Source organism: Copadichromis virginalis, linkage group LG18, assembly GCF_057382275.1.
Source record: "Copadichromis virginalis isolate Kocher_CV1m ecotype Utaka linkage group LG18, C_Virginalis_male_GT1.1, whole genome shotgun sequence".
Lineage (NCBI taxonomy): Eukaryota > Metazoa > Chordata > Actinopteri > Cichliformes > Cichlidae > Copadichromis > Copadichromis virginalis.
Window position 1 is genome coordinate 19,970,277 of NC_140635.1, and position 14,978 is coordinate 19,985,254.

Consider the following 14,978-nt stretch of genomic DNA (forward strand, 5'->3'; position numbering starts at 1 on the left):
TTTTAGTCTAAACACAAGGGTTCACCCAGCTCCTCCATCTTCCCTCTCCTCCCTCCCTGTCTGTCTTTTGGAAGCGGAGCGAACTGGGTTAGGGTTATATAACCGATGTCTGTTCTCATAGATCCTCAGCAGCTCGTCTTCCCCTAATCTTTTCAGCTTGATTACACCCTCCTTTCCCTCTCCTCTGCCGACTCATTCAACTGAGAGCCTTCCCATGCACAAGCACATCCACGCGGGAGCGCACGAGCAGTGCATCAGGATCCGCCACGCTCTGGTTTGGAGCGGATGGGACGCTTGTGTTTTGCAGGTGTGAGCACGAGTGTGTGCAAAAGCTGTTTTATCGCTGTGCCACATCTTGTCATGATGAGGAAGAAGACGAAGGCTTCGTCTGAGGTCAGCTGTGTATGCTCAGCAGTCCTGCCTCGTTTTAGCATCACTAACAATCAGTATTGGTCTGGTTGATGTTTGTGAGGGGAAACAGTTACATTTTTACTGTGCTCGCTTAATATTTGACATACCAACACACAGCGGAGCTGAAAGAAAGCAGCTGGCAATGGATGTGTTCTCACAGTTTATCACAGTGGAAACAAAGCAATGTTTCACAATGTGTCAACATTTACTACCACTTGTTTACTGTGTGCCTCTGCTTCTATGAATGTTCTTTCACTTCAGCTTTCTGACAGACTTTAGACATACTGCTTTATTCTGATAAAGCAAAAGTCAGCAGTCACAAGGTACACATGCAGGATGGAAAAAAAGAAGAAGAAAGAAATCCAGGTCACAGGCTGAAGGCGATGTGTCTGCTAAGGGTGTTTATCATTACCCCTAATCTGGTACGAAGCACTGATGCAAAATCTGTCCAAGAATTATATCTTGATTTCAGCAATAAGGAAGACTTCCTTCTTATACTGTGGAGCTGTAAAACCACTATCTGGCTGGTGATGAAAACCCCAAACGAAAATGATCCACTTTTTATAGCCTCCCCATATTACAGTGGACATTGACTATGTTGAGGAAATCACGGCTTTAATCACTATAAAAATGACTTTAAAAGCAGTCTGTGTGGACACAGGTGACTTCAAGGGTCAAAGGGTGATATCCATTTGTTTTTTTCATGGCATGTAAGCTGAACTAGTGCAGTTAACGTGACCGTCCCATTCCTGAACTTTGCCCCCACAGGCCATAAAAATGTGAATATTTCTACTCAGCCTGCAGCTTTGCCACAAACCCATTCACCTTCAAAAGGTGGTAAATCTTCCAGCCTTCAGGTGGATAAAGGTTTAACGTGTTATACAAGTCTCTTCACTCCAGGCCAAGAGGCAGAAGATGCTGGGAACATGTTTGACAGAGGTCCGAGGGAAATGTTTGGGACAACATAAACCTGGAGTGGTTTTCATGTTTTTGCAATATACCAACTGTTCTGCCGCAGGTTTAATCACAGAATCCCATTATACGCAGTCGATGCATGACTGACACGACGTCTTGGCCGAAGTCCTCGTCTGGTTCATCCAGTAACTGTGACCAGCCTCAACCAAGCATCTGCTGCTTCAAACTCTTTCCAGCACTTTACTTCACTGTCACTGTAAACGTATGTGTCGGTGCATCATTCGAAATGCATTTATTAGAAAACCAAAGTATAATGAGATTTTTTTTATTTTTGCTACATACTAATGCCTCAAAATCTCTTTAGGGTTTCATTAGTGGTGCTGACAACCCAAGACTCACTGTATCAGGAATTTAGCAGAGGTATTGAGTCGCTTTTGGAGTCTGAGGAAAACATCCTGGGTCTATTTTGTCATCTGTGAGCTTCCACGGAAAGTAGAGCACCCCAGATTTGTGCCTTGATCATCCTGTGTGTACAAAACGGGAGTGGGGGCAAGCGATGGTCTGCTACCCTGATTAGAGGTGATTATCAGGTGAGATTGCCAAAAACAGTTTCTTGTCACATTTTCATACTCTTTCTAGGAATATGATGGAGACTGCAGACATTTGTGACAGCTTCCTCTACTGATCTTTGAATGCCAGTAATTTTTATGTGGATTCAAATTCACTTAAATATAACCCACTATAAGACTGGTTAGTGTGATTTCCACAGGAGAGGCTTGTTATGAGCGACTGACATCTCTTGGCTTGTTGTAAAATGACAGCCGCTTTTCCGTAACCTCACTGAAACGCACACATGTGGTTGTAGCGACCTCCAGTGGTAGCAGCTTTGAGCGCATACGCAAACACTTAGCAGAAGAGCCAGATGGACCTCATATGGAGTTCTTCACTCAAGGCCATCTTGATCTAATGTGTTTGGGTAGATGCAACATTTCTGGTTCTTCACAGCAGATTTTCAGCCAGGCTGCCTGACTGAAACACTCAGTTATTCAATCAATTAGTCAACTGACAGAATTTAACCACAAAAAAAGGTAAATAACGCAAAAGCTTGCAGATTTGACCCCCTGTTCTTTACCAGCGTAATTTGGGTGTCTTCAGGCTTTGCACTGCTGCTGGGAAAAATAAAACAAGCAAGGAAACTGGGGTGGACACTCACCTCTATTTTCAAATGTGCCATAAACTTTAAAAAAAAAAACCAATTGTTATAATTACTATATTAACAGTAATGCAGGTCATTTTTAGTGGAAAAAGACTACACAAGAAATATAAACTTGAAAAGTATTTTTTACAGAAAGAGCCTTTTTATTTATGCCTTTTAAAGAAATCACATTGGGTTAGGGTCCTTTAAATTAGAGTCTTGACAAAAATATTCTATCCTTTACATGTTTTTTTTGTTTCACATTTTCTATAGGTGCTACACAATTTAAAACACACAGACAACATTAATCATTCACATCAGGGTGTTTGCATTCCCGTAACCCATTTTCTGAGCATGCAAAATTAAGCTTGACACTCTAATTTAGCATCAGAGGCGAACTCTGAAGGAACACCAACTGGCTTTTTTTTAAAAAATGTCAAACAGTGTCTGTTTGTCTGTATGTATGCAACTGCTACCTCATACAGACTTCTGAGCACATCCTGCATGCATTTATAACACAAAAAAACACAAAATCACTGAGTCTTTCTTATCAATGCTGAATAGAAATCTGGAGCCAAACAAAGGCTTTCCGCAGAAAACTGCTGTTGTGCACTTTTTTATAGCCCTCATTAGTTTGATCCTGATATCTCAGTCTAAGGCAACTTTTCCTTTCAAAGGAAATCAGGGGTTGAATGTCTACTAGGCAGATTTAAACTGACATGAAGCCATCACAGTGACGGGGAACAGATGCATTTTATATAATTGGAATATCTAAACTTCTTGGCTTTCCAGTGCTGTCAATGTTAGGTCCATAGGAGGAAAACATCTCCTGTGAAATTCCTTTGTTCACATTTAGAAAAGATGCTCTTATAGCACTCTAAAAAAGTAATGAAATGCACGCTGAGTAAGAGGAGAAAGAAATCCTTGCTCCGACTGCATTAGGAACTACCGAGTAAAGCTCTGATCAACATGACCTTAAACTGATGGGGTTGCCTTCGATTAAAAGTTTAACATGTTATAAACCGCCAGATGAAAAGAGAGAAACATAATATTCACAGCATTGATGATGGTATTCGTTACATCAAACTACAGAAATAATGACTTCGAACGACACTGTATATAGTTACACCTGTATACATTGCAATTGGCTATTGTGTGGTGCAATCCCTTTGCATTTCAAGGGAATATTGCTTTGGCACATGTATGAACTATAATAGCTTACACCCCCAAAACAAGCTGAGCACTGAGCATGGCACACAAAATGCCAAATGTCATTAAATGCGTTTCCGTCCAGTTTAGCTACTGACCTTTCACGTGTAAAGTTTTCAGAAGAAATAAATAATCAGATGTTTAGTCTTTTTTGTTAGTTAGCCCTCTAAAGTCACTGCTGAGAGTTGAGGTTTCCATTAATCAGAACAAGAGTGAAAAAGAGTGTTTAAGGTTTCAGACTCTTTGACTTCTTCATGAAATCAGTTCATAATGCCCCACGTTAAAAACAAAGACCTGTAAGAAAACGACACGAGAGAGGTAGGAATTTGAATTCCGAAACCTTTGATCCACAAATACTTGCATGCTATTTACCAGTTGGCACGGCAAGAAAGTAAATAAATGAATAAATAAAAGTGTAACTTTTGACACCTTTTCACAACTAGAAATATGGCAGTACGTAAACTAGAGAATACAATCACACCCAGCAGCCCCTCTGCCCAGAAGGATATTTACACTACTAGCATAGACTAAGAGTTTCTGCCCTGCTAGATGACCACTTCTTCACGTGGTAGGTTGAGCTTCACCTCCCCTCCTGCTGCTGCGGAGGTTGAGTAGACTGCGGTGGCAGAAACACAAGACGGGCCGTTTGTCTCCATGGTGAAGAGCTTGCAAGGTCCCGGCAGGGCTGCATCAGCATCAGGAGCCTCTTTTTCTGAGCTGGATGCCTGGGATGATGCAGGGGAGGATGTGGGGCTCAGCTGCACAGCTGTAGTGTCCTGCAGCGTGTGCTCGCTGGTCTCTATTTCAAACGCTGCCCCGCCAGCCTGCCCGCCGTGTCCCATCAAGCCAGCCCCTCTGCCCCCAACCTTGGACCTTCGTGAGCTGTGTGGAGGCGGGAGTCGACTGCACACGCAACACGCTCCGAAAAAGGAAAAGGCCACCAGCAGCAGGATAGGTCCGATGATGATTGGGGGGTTGGCAGAAGGCATCAGTGTGCTGAAGGCGAATGCTCCCACCAGGGTGATGTTGAGTCCAGCCAGCATGATGCATAGGCCACAAGCACAGCAGAGTGCCGGAGAGGGCAGGCCATGAGGGCGAGACTTCCTTTTCTTCTGGGGCTCCTTTTTAGGCACAGGGGTGCCGGTGTTTCTATCAGCGATGACCATGGTTTCCCCTCCAGGCTCTCTGGCTTTCTATCTTCTATCTTTTTGTAGATACACAAAATAAAGGAAAATAAGCTTTTTTAAGTCATTACAATGGCACTGGTGTGCACATGTAGAAAAGCTCTGTCAATCAGTGAGCTTTGATCTGTCACCTCATTGTGCTGCTACACCTACAGAATACAGACATGAGAACAGATTGTAAAAAGTTGAGTGAGCAGCACTCAGGTAGTGGTCATCTATTGGTGACACCTGCATAACATGTGAAGACAGCTGGCCACTGAAATCTTCCTAAATCAATTACACTGTTTAAAAAAACAAAAAAGGATCTAAACAGCACCTGTACAACAGCCGCATGGACGGGCAATTCACTCTAGATGGCCTAAAATAAGCTCCGTTAAAAAAAAGGGAAGCATGAGCCCATTAAGAAAAATCCTCAGTGGTACTTAATAACATGTCTTTAAGATGGCATCTCTATTTATTTTCTCTTAAACTGTGTACAGTCACCGTGCAGCTGCTTCATTCATGCCACCCAAGCCACTAGAGGAAAGGCTGTGAGTGTTTAGTTGCAATCAAATGAGCCCTTTCATTCCAGCATGCACCCATTCAAGAGCAGACAGGAGACCTAAGCAGAGGGGATGTGTGAAAAATATATTTTTGTAAATATGTGTCTGTAAATGTGTGATATATCGCAGTTGGCACGTTTATAAAACGGGTTTTGCTTGAGAGGCGTTTAAATGCGCCTTTACTTCCACTGATGTTGCATTTCTGCAAAAATTAAACCATGAAAGAAGGGGCGAGACACTCACCCTTTAGGTTGATGCACTGAAGGTCTTTCCATTGTTTGATCAGCAGATTTTCACCGCGGTTACCGGTCTTCTAATTAAGGGGCGAAATAACTGAGACGCTGAAAGGGCGAATCAGCACCAAACGAACGATTTTCATCCTGTTCTCGTGGCTTCACAGTCCTGAGGGCACAAGTCATGAAAGCCCTTCAATCACTGGCTCAAGCAAACACGCACAGACACACATACACGCGCACACACGATTCAAGGCGACCGACAAGATAAAATCCGAGAGTGGAAAAAAAGAAGAAGAAGAAACAGGCAGAAGATCACTTAGGTGAAATGGCATTTCTTAGGAGCAGACACACCGCGCGCTGCTGCTCCAGATGTGGACCGAGCAGCACGTAACACCTGACAGGTCAGCCCGAACCGGAAATGGTGTTCCAGACATCTCTGTCTGTGTGAAGCTGTCATATTTTCATTCATTCATATCTGAACTGAGCATATTCCCTCCGTCGCCGGACCGCTGGATGCGAAGCTCGTTCCCGAGCCACCCCTGTGTGCGCGAGCGAGTGTGCAAGTGGAGGAGGGAGTGATGAAGGTGAAAGCTGTTGCTCTCTGCCTTCAGCCCACACCGCAATGTTGCTGATTCTTGAAAAAGGCAAAGGATTTTAATTTATTCCACAGCTCTCTCGAATATAAAAATGTTTTATCTAAAATTATTATTTATTTATGCTGTGTATTATTTTATAATATAATTCAATATGAATATTTTTCTGTTAAAATATTTATTTATTTAATATTATAATTTAATAGAATAGAATTTAATATTATAATTTAATAGAAAAATAGAAAAAATATTATATTCATTAATTTTGTATTATTTTATGTAGCTATTTATTATTTTACTATAATTCAATAAGAATATTTTTCTATTAAAATATTTATTTATTTGTTTATCTATTATTTTATATTATAATTTAATAGGCAAAAATATTGTATTTCCTTACGTGACTATTTGTTATTGTATATTATTTATATGAATATTTTCTATTAAAATATTTACTTGTTTATTCATTTTGATCTTTTTTTGATCATGTAGCTCATGATGATGATAATGATCCAGTGTCTACATTGTTGGCTATCAGCTAAATTAACTGGTAATAAATCGAGGATAGCTATTATTAGACCAACTTTTGGCTTGCTGTGGTAAAAGATGAGTCATCAAAACTCAAAAGGGTCACGACCTTTGCAGTAAGTCAGCTAGTTTGCAGCTACTGAATCTATACATGACCGCAAAAGTGTGTTAGTAACAAAACAGTCCTTTAAATGTTTTAAAAGGGTTTAAACCTTCTTGTTGCCACCCAGGTTATTTACTTATCTTGTAAAATATGGACTATATTTGTATATGCAGTTCATTACGTGCTCCTCCACTGTCTAACTCCCAGACACAGGGGGATTGTGGTGTTGTGATTTGAGGTTTGACAATCAAGCTGCACCGCAGACTCCTCGGGGCTCCTGTTGTGCACAGCTCATGAACACAGCTCGGCATTATTCAGCCTCACAGCACGTTACACTTTTTTTGTTGCGCTTTCTGCCGGTGCTGTCCTGAATATCAATGTATTACGTTTCACTGCGGAGGGGGTGGGTGGGTCGCAGGTCACTGTGTGCACGCCATGGATGTTGCCACGTGTGTGTATGTGCATTCATTTATTTGTGTGTGTGCTACTCATGGAAATCACATGCAGGGGAATTGAATAATATCCAAAACCCATCATCGCTTAATGACTGTCATAATTTTATAATTGGTGGCATAGAGCATTGTACCATGATTAGAGGAGCTGCACAGGAGTTGGACTATTGGGCCTAATTTGCTTCACTCAGTGTCAGGATGTAAAATAGAAAAAAAACTCCACTAATGATCACAATCTCTGGATGTTTATTAGATGACATGCTGTTTTATATATACATATATATATATATATATATATATATATATATATATATATATATATATATATATATATATATATATATATATATATATATATAATGAGGTGATCTCAGCTAACATGATGAGCTGATATCACATATGAACAGGAAAACGAGATTTATAAAGATCTACACAGCAGAGAGATTTACACAGCAGTACTTTTTTGTACTAAGTGTGAAGGAAGATCAATACAGAAAAATTAAACTTCTTCTGCAGAAGTTGCAACCTTCTGCATCCGGCTTCCTTCACATGGAGCGGCCAGTCTTGCTACGTGATGACCTCATGGCAGATCTTGATCTGAAGGCTTTAGTTTCCGTCTCGATAAGACATCCGGCATGTCCGCAGAAGTCCTGCAAAAGACAGACGGATCAGTCATGAGGGAGGCTTGCGTTGTGTTCGCTGAACTAAAACCTTTTCCTTGATATAACTGAGATTTTAGATGATCTGCACTACGTAATTCCTCATCTGTTAAATAACTGAGCCAAACAGTGCATCAGTGTGTTATCTGGTTTGTTTTTCTTGTTTAAATGAGACTATAGTGCTGAAGTGTGACTTCAGTTGTCTGTCTTTCAAGATGCTACACATTGAAAAGTACTCTCTTTCACAAATGTCAGTGAAGACCTGAAAAACTGCTTCGTTTTGAAGGTCAGTGCAGACTCTGCTGTCTGTTTGTTGTCACACAGGACAGCGCATGAAATGCATGATGACATGATTGAAATATATGTGGTAGCGCCATTGCCATAGTAACAAAATTAAAAGTGAGTGACTTTGAAAAGGAGGTGATACTTGGTAATGTTCACTTTCAAAAGCCCCCCATTCTCCTCTAAATTGCTTGTAGTCAGCCAACAAAAAGCCCCACGTCATTATGTAAGGCGTTTTGTTGATTCTTTTCTTGACAGTTTGGCTATGGTTTAAAAAAAAATGTCTTTAACTCTCAGAAATAATAAAGGTAACCCTTACCTGTCTGGATAAACCTAGTTAGAAAGTCATTCAAATGGAAAAGTAGAGACTGAAGTGCTGAAAGGAAGTCAACATTCTCTAAGTAGCGCATGTCATCAGTGAGACTGTCACATAGTAACATTTCAGTGTTTTTTCTCGATCTTACTTTAACACCTTAGTGTTTATATTATAATTTTTAAAAATAGCAAACAGTTAATTAATATAAGGCATAAAGAGCAACAAGAACTACCAATCGGGCGACACAGCAGATCTGTACATATCAAGATTCTGAGTAAAGCCCACGATAGTACTGCATGTGAGATATACTGCACTACTATGGAGCTGCTGGCTTGTGTATTATCACAGCTCTCAAAGGTTTTTGTAGTTTTTCCAAGATCCATTCATTCCCAGATTAGATTCTTATAAGTCTATCAACATGCTGACTAGTTTCTGCAAAATGTGATTCATACTGCAAAGCTTAGGAAATTAAAAGTACTCTTATATCCAGGAAACATAGCATTACAGTCACAGGAACTATATTACAGATAAGGTATATTGAAATGCCTTTCTGCTGTACTGTGGTACCATTCACATCCCTATTTTGATCATGTATAATTATCAAAGGAGACAGACCCCTCATCCGGGTTGGCTTCAGCTATTGTTCCAGCCTCCACAAAGGTTCCCATACGACTCTTAGACCGTTCCAGATTAATCTGACTGTGAGTCCCTGGCAAGACAACAAGAGAGCATGGAAGCATTAAGTGTAACAGTACATGTTTAACTAGCATGTGAAACAATGAGCACTAGATCATACTGAGAAGGGTTATACAGAGGGGAAAACACTTATTTGGATTGTATAGTCACATATATGTATATAACATGGGCCTTAACAATTAAGGCAGATAGTTTTAAATGAACGCTTAACTTAAACTAAAAAGATAATAACAGATACAGGTGTGGTTAAAAGTTTACATACAATCATTCATTCCTCATGGGCATGAATATCATGGTAGTTTGGGCTTTTAATGATTTCTTTGAATTGTTCTTTTTCCAGATTGGAATGATTGTACAGCGTACATGTACTTTTCCGTCGAGCTTGAAGTTGATGATTTTGGACCCGGGGCTTCTTTCTTGGTCACCACTCTCTCAGTCCATGTTCTCGTAACACTCACTTCACTGAACAGTAACACTGGTGTTCCAGCAGTTTCCAGTTCCAATGTTGACACATCCGAATAACTTGCATTTATGAAAATTGCTTGAACTGATTATGTTGGAATCTGTGGTTGTCTAGAAATCACTCCAAGAGACCTTTTCAACTTGTGTAAATCTACAATTCTCCTTCTTAGATCTTCACGGAGTCCTTTGGACTTTGGAGTGAGTGCTATCAAACAAAAAAATTTTAAGCTGGCAAAGATGATCGTGATCGCGATGACTACTGAGAAGTAAACGGACCTTGGCCTTGTCAAGTTAAAAGACAGTGCGCATGTAAACCTATGATCATAAGCGTAGGTATAAGCAGCTCATCTAAGTGCAAGAATATAGCTTCAGAGAGGGAATTTTAGGACGGGAATGCAGGCACTCCTGAATCTTTCTGTGATTTTGACCTTCACATATGATTTCAATAAGTTTTAATATGCAACATTTAACTCAAACTGATAAAACGAAACAAAAACACATAATTTGCAAATGTTTCACTCAGTCTGGTAATAGTTTCCATGTTTGAAGTCAGCATGTCAAAAACATGAACCTACTTTCACTGGAGCACAAACATGCACACATGCACAGTTGGCTGCACAGCGCAAAAACTGTATGCAGACAAACGTTTCCCCTGGCTCATATTTGTTAACAATTAAGTGAAAAAAAAAGCAGTTAGGAAAGAAGGAAATTATATTATTTTTTTTAAGCGCACTCAGTGAGACATTAGACAGATGGCTGAAGCGCTCTCTCTGATAACAGCCTGAGCACAACATCTGCATCGCTGCTGTCAACTGCAGTGTTTCTACAGGTGTCTGAGTTTTTATCAAACAAATAAGGCGCATAGACTCAATGCAGATCAGTATCAAGTGCCTTTGAGTGTTATACGATAGCATTATTAACTCACTGGCTCGCTCCTTCATTTCACCCACCTTCTCGTCTCAGTGTCTCAACTGGCTGATCAGGAGCAGGATTGGCAGGCGCGGGGTGCACTCTGAAGTTCGCTGAGGATTTTAGCCAAAATGCCTTTTATTGTTATCGTGAACACACTTACAAATAATAGCATCGAAAAATATACAGGTATATATCAAACTGCTTACCAAAGGATGGAAGGATGTGGTTGACGTTCAGCCAAGCTTTTATGAAGGGGTAGATTGCTATTAGCAGGCCTGGAAAGCATAACAGTCCAATAAATTTATTAATTAAGGCCTGGCTTTACTCTAGTTCCCTTATGGTTGAAAAGCAGCAGATTTACTGCAGTGTTAGTGCAGATAACTGTCACCACGAGAGAGGAAAGCATTTGGTGCTGCAGATGCAATGAGAAGCCTCATTAAAAATGGGCATAAATTGTAATAGTGTATTAAAAAATACAAATTCAATCACCTGCATGGACTAATTCACACCAATCAGTGTAATTTATTTTGTTCAGTTGTTTGAAATGCAATCTCACTGCCTCCTGCTCCCGTGAGCCTTAACGGCTCATAAAAATAACAGTTTTTAATAGAAGTTTCCATACTTGGAGACTTTGCGGAGAAACAATAAGGCTGTTTGATGAAATATCTATTCCCAAACTGAAATCCACTCGACAAAGCCTTCAGATTATTCTCAGTGCAGCAGCTACAGTGTGCGATGTTTCGTTCAGTTCGACTCAAAGTACAAAGTAATATCTGAACCGCTGGGCTCATGTGCCTCTCTGTGGCACTGTGCTCCAATTCAAACGTTATTGATTTCCCTCTATAAGCCAAAAGATCTGGCATTACACCCCCGGCAAGTCCTGAGGGTGGCTGTGATGCATGTTTGTGCTTAAAATGTCATGAAACTGCGGAAGGAGTAAAAACAATCTGCTGAGAACACTCTGTTCATACTCATTAGTCAGCCTATGTGTTGGAGGCAGCATCGCAGCACACAAGCCCCAAAACACATAATTAGATGCTACTCAGCTGCACAAATGCTGCCAAAGCGAATGTTTCTGTCAAGCGGCTGTGCGCAGTGTTGATTTGTCAGATTCTTAGTGCACATTACAAAGTCAAATTAGTTACTGAAAGATGATCAACTCATCAGAGAGGATGTTTTTTGCATTAACTATGCATGCACTCTGATGCCGTCGTCCTGTGATTGAAAACCCTGCCCTTTTGCTCCTTCTCTCCAGGAAACCGGTAAAGACACTCCTTTATCTTGGCAGCCCAGTTCCTCTGGCTATCAGCTGGCTCCAGTTACAGCGCTGTATCAAATGAATGAGGGATGGAAAACTGACACTGACCGCTGATCTTTCACCTGAGTTTTTGACATTTCATTTAAAATAGATATTCCAGCGAGATATAAATGTGCGCTCCCTCACTTTTTTTGGCCTTCTTGAATTGGATTTTTAGTGAATTAACAAATTAACTCACTCACAAAGAAATGCACTGTGTAATAATCTCTCCGGTGACGCACCATAATGTTTAGATACAACTATTACCTAAAACCTTCTGTTTAACCTCTTAATATACAACGTATCACTGGTAAACCCTCCCGGGCCAGGGTTGAATTTTATTTTAGCTACATGCTACATGTTAAATCAGAAAACTGTCTGAAATGTTGCATTTTAAATTTTGGCACTACAGTTTTTCTTTTAACGGCTTTTCCCACTTGAGCCTCTTGGCCAATATATCGATTGGACTCTACCCCTAACACCACATGGGTCACCAGATGACCAGGTGGCTGTTAAAAGGTTAAAAAAAATGTGAAAGCCACAGAAATAGAGCATAATAAAATACACTGTGTGGTAATAGCAGAAGTTTTAGCATCAAAAACTGCTTAAAGTACCTGAAGTAAAACTACTAATTTTGCAAAACCTTAGCCAATATTATTGTATTAATAATGTGTATTAATATGTATCAAATGATGTGTATAATATGTTATTCTGGGGGGCACAGAGAAGGCCAAACATATCATATGGGCTCTCTCAAAAGTGTGTAGTTGGACATCACACGGACTTTGTACTCAGTTATAAATTTCTTGCATGAACCTCTGTTGTATGAAAGTTCAGGGCTGCAGTGCATGAGAGACAACAGATCTGTCATGACCTCCTGAAAAATGTCATAAGTTAAAAGTTACACACAGCAATAGCAAAAAGCAGGTTTAATAAACAAATGTAATCCAAATATCCAGAATCGGCTTATTACCCTCCCTATAACTGCATCACCTATAAAATCTTAAGACACACTCACCGAGGCCCCCCGCTCCCAGGAAGATACCTCCGACTGCATCAGCATCGCATTCCCTGGATACCCCAATGATGATGCAGCCCGCCACAATGCTGAGCAGGGCTGAGCCTACCCGTAGCCCGTGGTACTCTCCGGTGCTGACAGGGTTCATTCAGCACGTGGATGCTCCCCGCCTGCTCCCCCCACCACATGCACTGTGGAGCCCCGACACTGTGCTCTGCTTTAACTTGGGCCCTCAACTTTAATGTCCCCGAGCCTCACCCCGCTTCGTCTTTCACTCTCAATGATGTAGAAACACTTTCTCTAGTTAAGCCTCAGTCACTATATTCTGTTTCTTAAGATACCTCATGCATCTTTAAAGATAGAGCTCTGGTTTCCATTGACATAGAAAATTAGAAAACTAGTGGCTCTGACTCTTTTGACTGTGAAACCCATGCTACAAATCTGATCATAGTCCTCCGGCATCAAGTATCAGGGCTGCAGCAAATACCCTAATTGCAATTCTCAAACTGTTAACAAGTCTTGTAGAGTTGCAATATGCTGAAACTTAAAGGCGAGGTATGGCAGCATGACTACAAAGGCAGCACAGAGGAAACTGTGACAGAGAGACAGTTAGATTACGCTACTTTTCTGATTTGCCTGTGAGCTTGAAGGGAATGTGTAATGAAAGGTTCAGAGAGTTCTCCATGTGGTGGGGGCCTGAAGCCATCCACAAAGGCATGCAGTTGCCATAGGAATAGCATATCCATGGCAACGGGGGAGGAAGGGTGGGTAGGGGGTTAGAAGGATTAACACCGGTGAGTAGGGTAACAAATGAGCATACTGGGTGGAAGAGAAACTGTGACACATTTACTGTTAAGAAAGTAAACTCCATCTTTTCTGGATGATTGCATGTATTTTTAATCAATGCTGGTAATGCGGGTCCTATGTGTGTGTGTGTGTGTGTGTGTGTGTGTGTGTGTGTGTGTGTGTGTGTGTGTGTGTGTGTGTGTGTGTGTGTGTTAGTGACACAGCAATTAATGGCTGACAATAATGACTCTTGACAGCCTTTGTGGCATGTCAACCTTTAAAATCAAGCTAACTTGCAAGGGGCTGCAAATCCCCAGGAGTGAACCAGCCTTCCAAAGAGATTTATCAAGTCCTTTGGGGTCATCCGTCCCCCAGCAGACCAGAACATAAAAATGCCACATTACACCAGAGACTCATGAAACATCCCCATCATGGTGTCGCAGAAAGTGAAGGAGCAGTTCTGAAGGACAGAGATGTAGTTTCTGCTCAAGGTATTTGTTTTTTCTTGCTGTCCCCCAGCAGAAAGAGAAGCACTAGAAGTCCTGAACCTCCTGATGTTTACAGATTCTGATGGGCTAACAAACTGAATAATAATACAGAGTCCTGTATACATCTGATCATTCATTAGGGAAAATAACCACAATTGTCCATGTATTTCTTTTCTGATTATACAATTCACAGAGAGGTTGGAGTCAACTGAGCTCTTAGAGGGTGCAAGGCCATACACTATGGACAGTGCTGGGGAGTAACGGAATACATGTACCACCGTTACGTATTTAAAATACAAAATATGAGTAACTGTGGTGTTCAGAATACAGTTACTTTGTTGAAATAAAGGGATTACATGGTGGTCTTTTCCTGTTTCATATGTCAGGCTATGCCCTCGCTATTTTTTGTAATTCCATGCTGGCAGTGCTGGGAAGGTTACTTTTAAAATGTATTCCATTACAGAATACAGAATACATGCCCTAAAATGTATTCTGTAACGTATTCCGTTACGTTACTCAATGAGAGTAACGTATTCTGAATACTTTTGATTACTTAACATATTATCATGCATTTTACAACTACGTGAATGTACTATTGTTGTGTGATTTATTACTATTACTGAAGGTCCGCGGCTCCGAACCGTAGTAAAGGGACCTCTGACTAATACAGTTCCGTGTGGGGCTCGTAGCCGAA

The 14,978-nt window shown here is 40.8% G+C and overlaps 2 protein-coding genes across 2 annotated transcripts; both read right to left on the minus strand.

Annotated features, from left to right (window-relative positions):
- Positions 1–2,679: 2,679 nt before the first annotated feature.
- tmem275a (transmembrane protein 275a) lies at positions 2,680–6,301 on the minus strand. The gene is made up of 2 exons (XM_085439769.1): positions 5,700–6,301; positions 2,680–4,934 (listed from the first exon to the last, which is right to left on the minus strand). The coding sequence occupies exon 2, from the start codon at positions 4,894–4,896 to the stop codon at positions 4,276–4,278; it is 621 nt and encodes a 206-aa protein (XP_085295895.1). The 5' UTR covers positions 4,897–4,934; positions 5,700–6,301; the 3' UTR covers positions 2,680–4,275.
- Positions 6,302–7,719: 1,418 nt separating this feature from the next.
- On the minus strand, positions 7,720–14,539 carry kncn (kinocilin). The gene is made up of 5 exons (XM_085438046.1): positions 13,011–14,539; positions 10,902–10,970; positions 10,734–10,805; positions 9,241–9,334; positions 7,720–8,018 (listed from the first exon to the last, which is right to left on the minus strand). The coding sequence occupies exons 1-5, from the start codon at positions 13,156–13,158 to the stop codon at positions 7,949–7,951; spliced, it is 453 nt and encodes a 150-aa protein (XP_085294172.1). The 5' UTR covers positions 13,159–14,539; the 3' UTR covers positions 7,720–7,948.
- Positions 14,540–14,978: the final 439 nt, after the last annotated feature.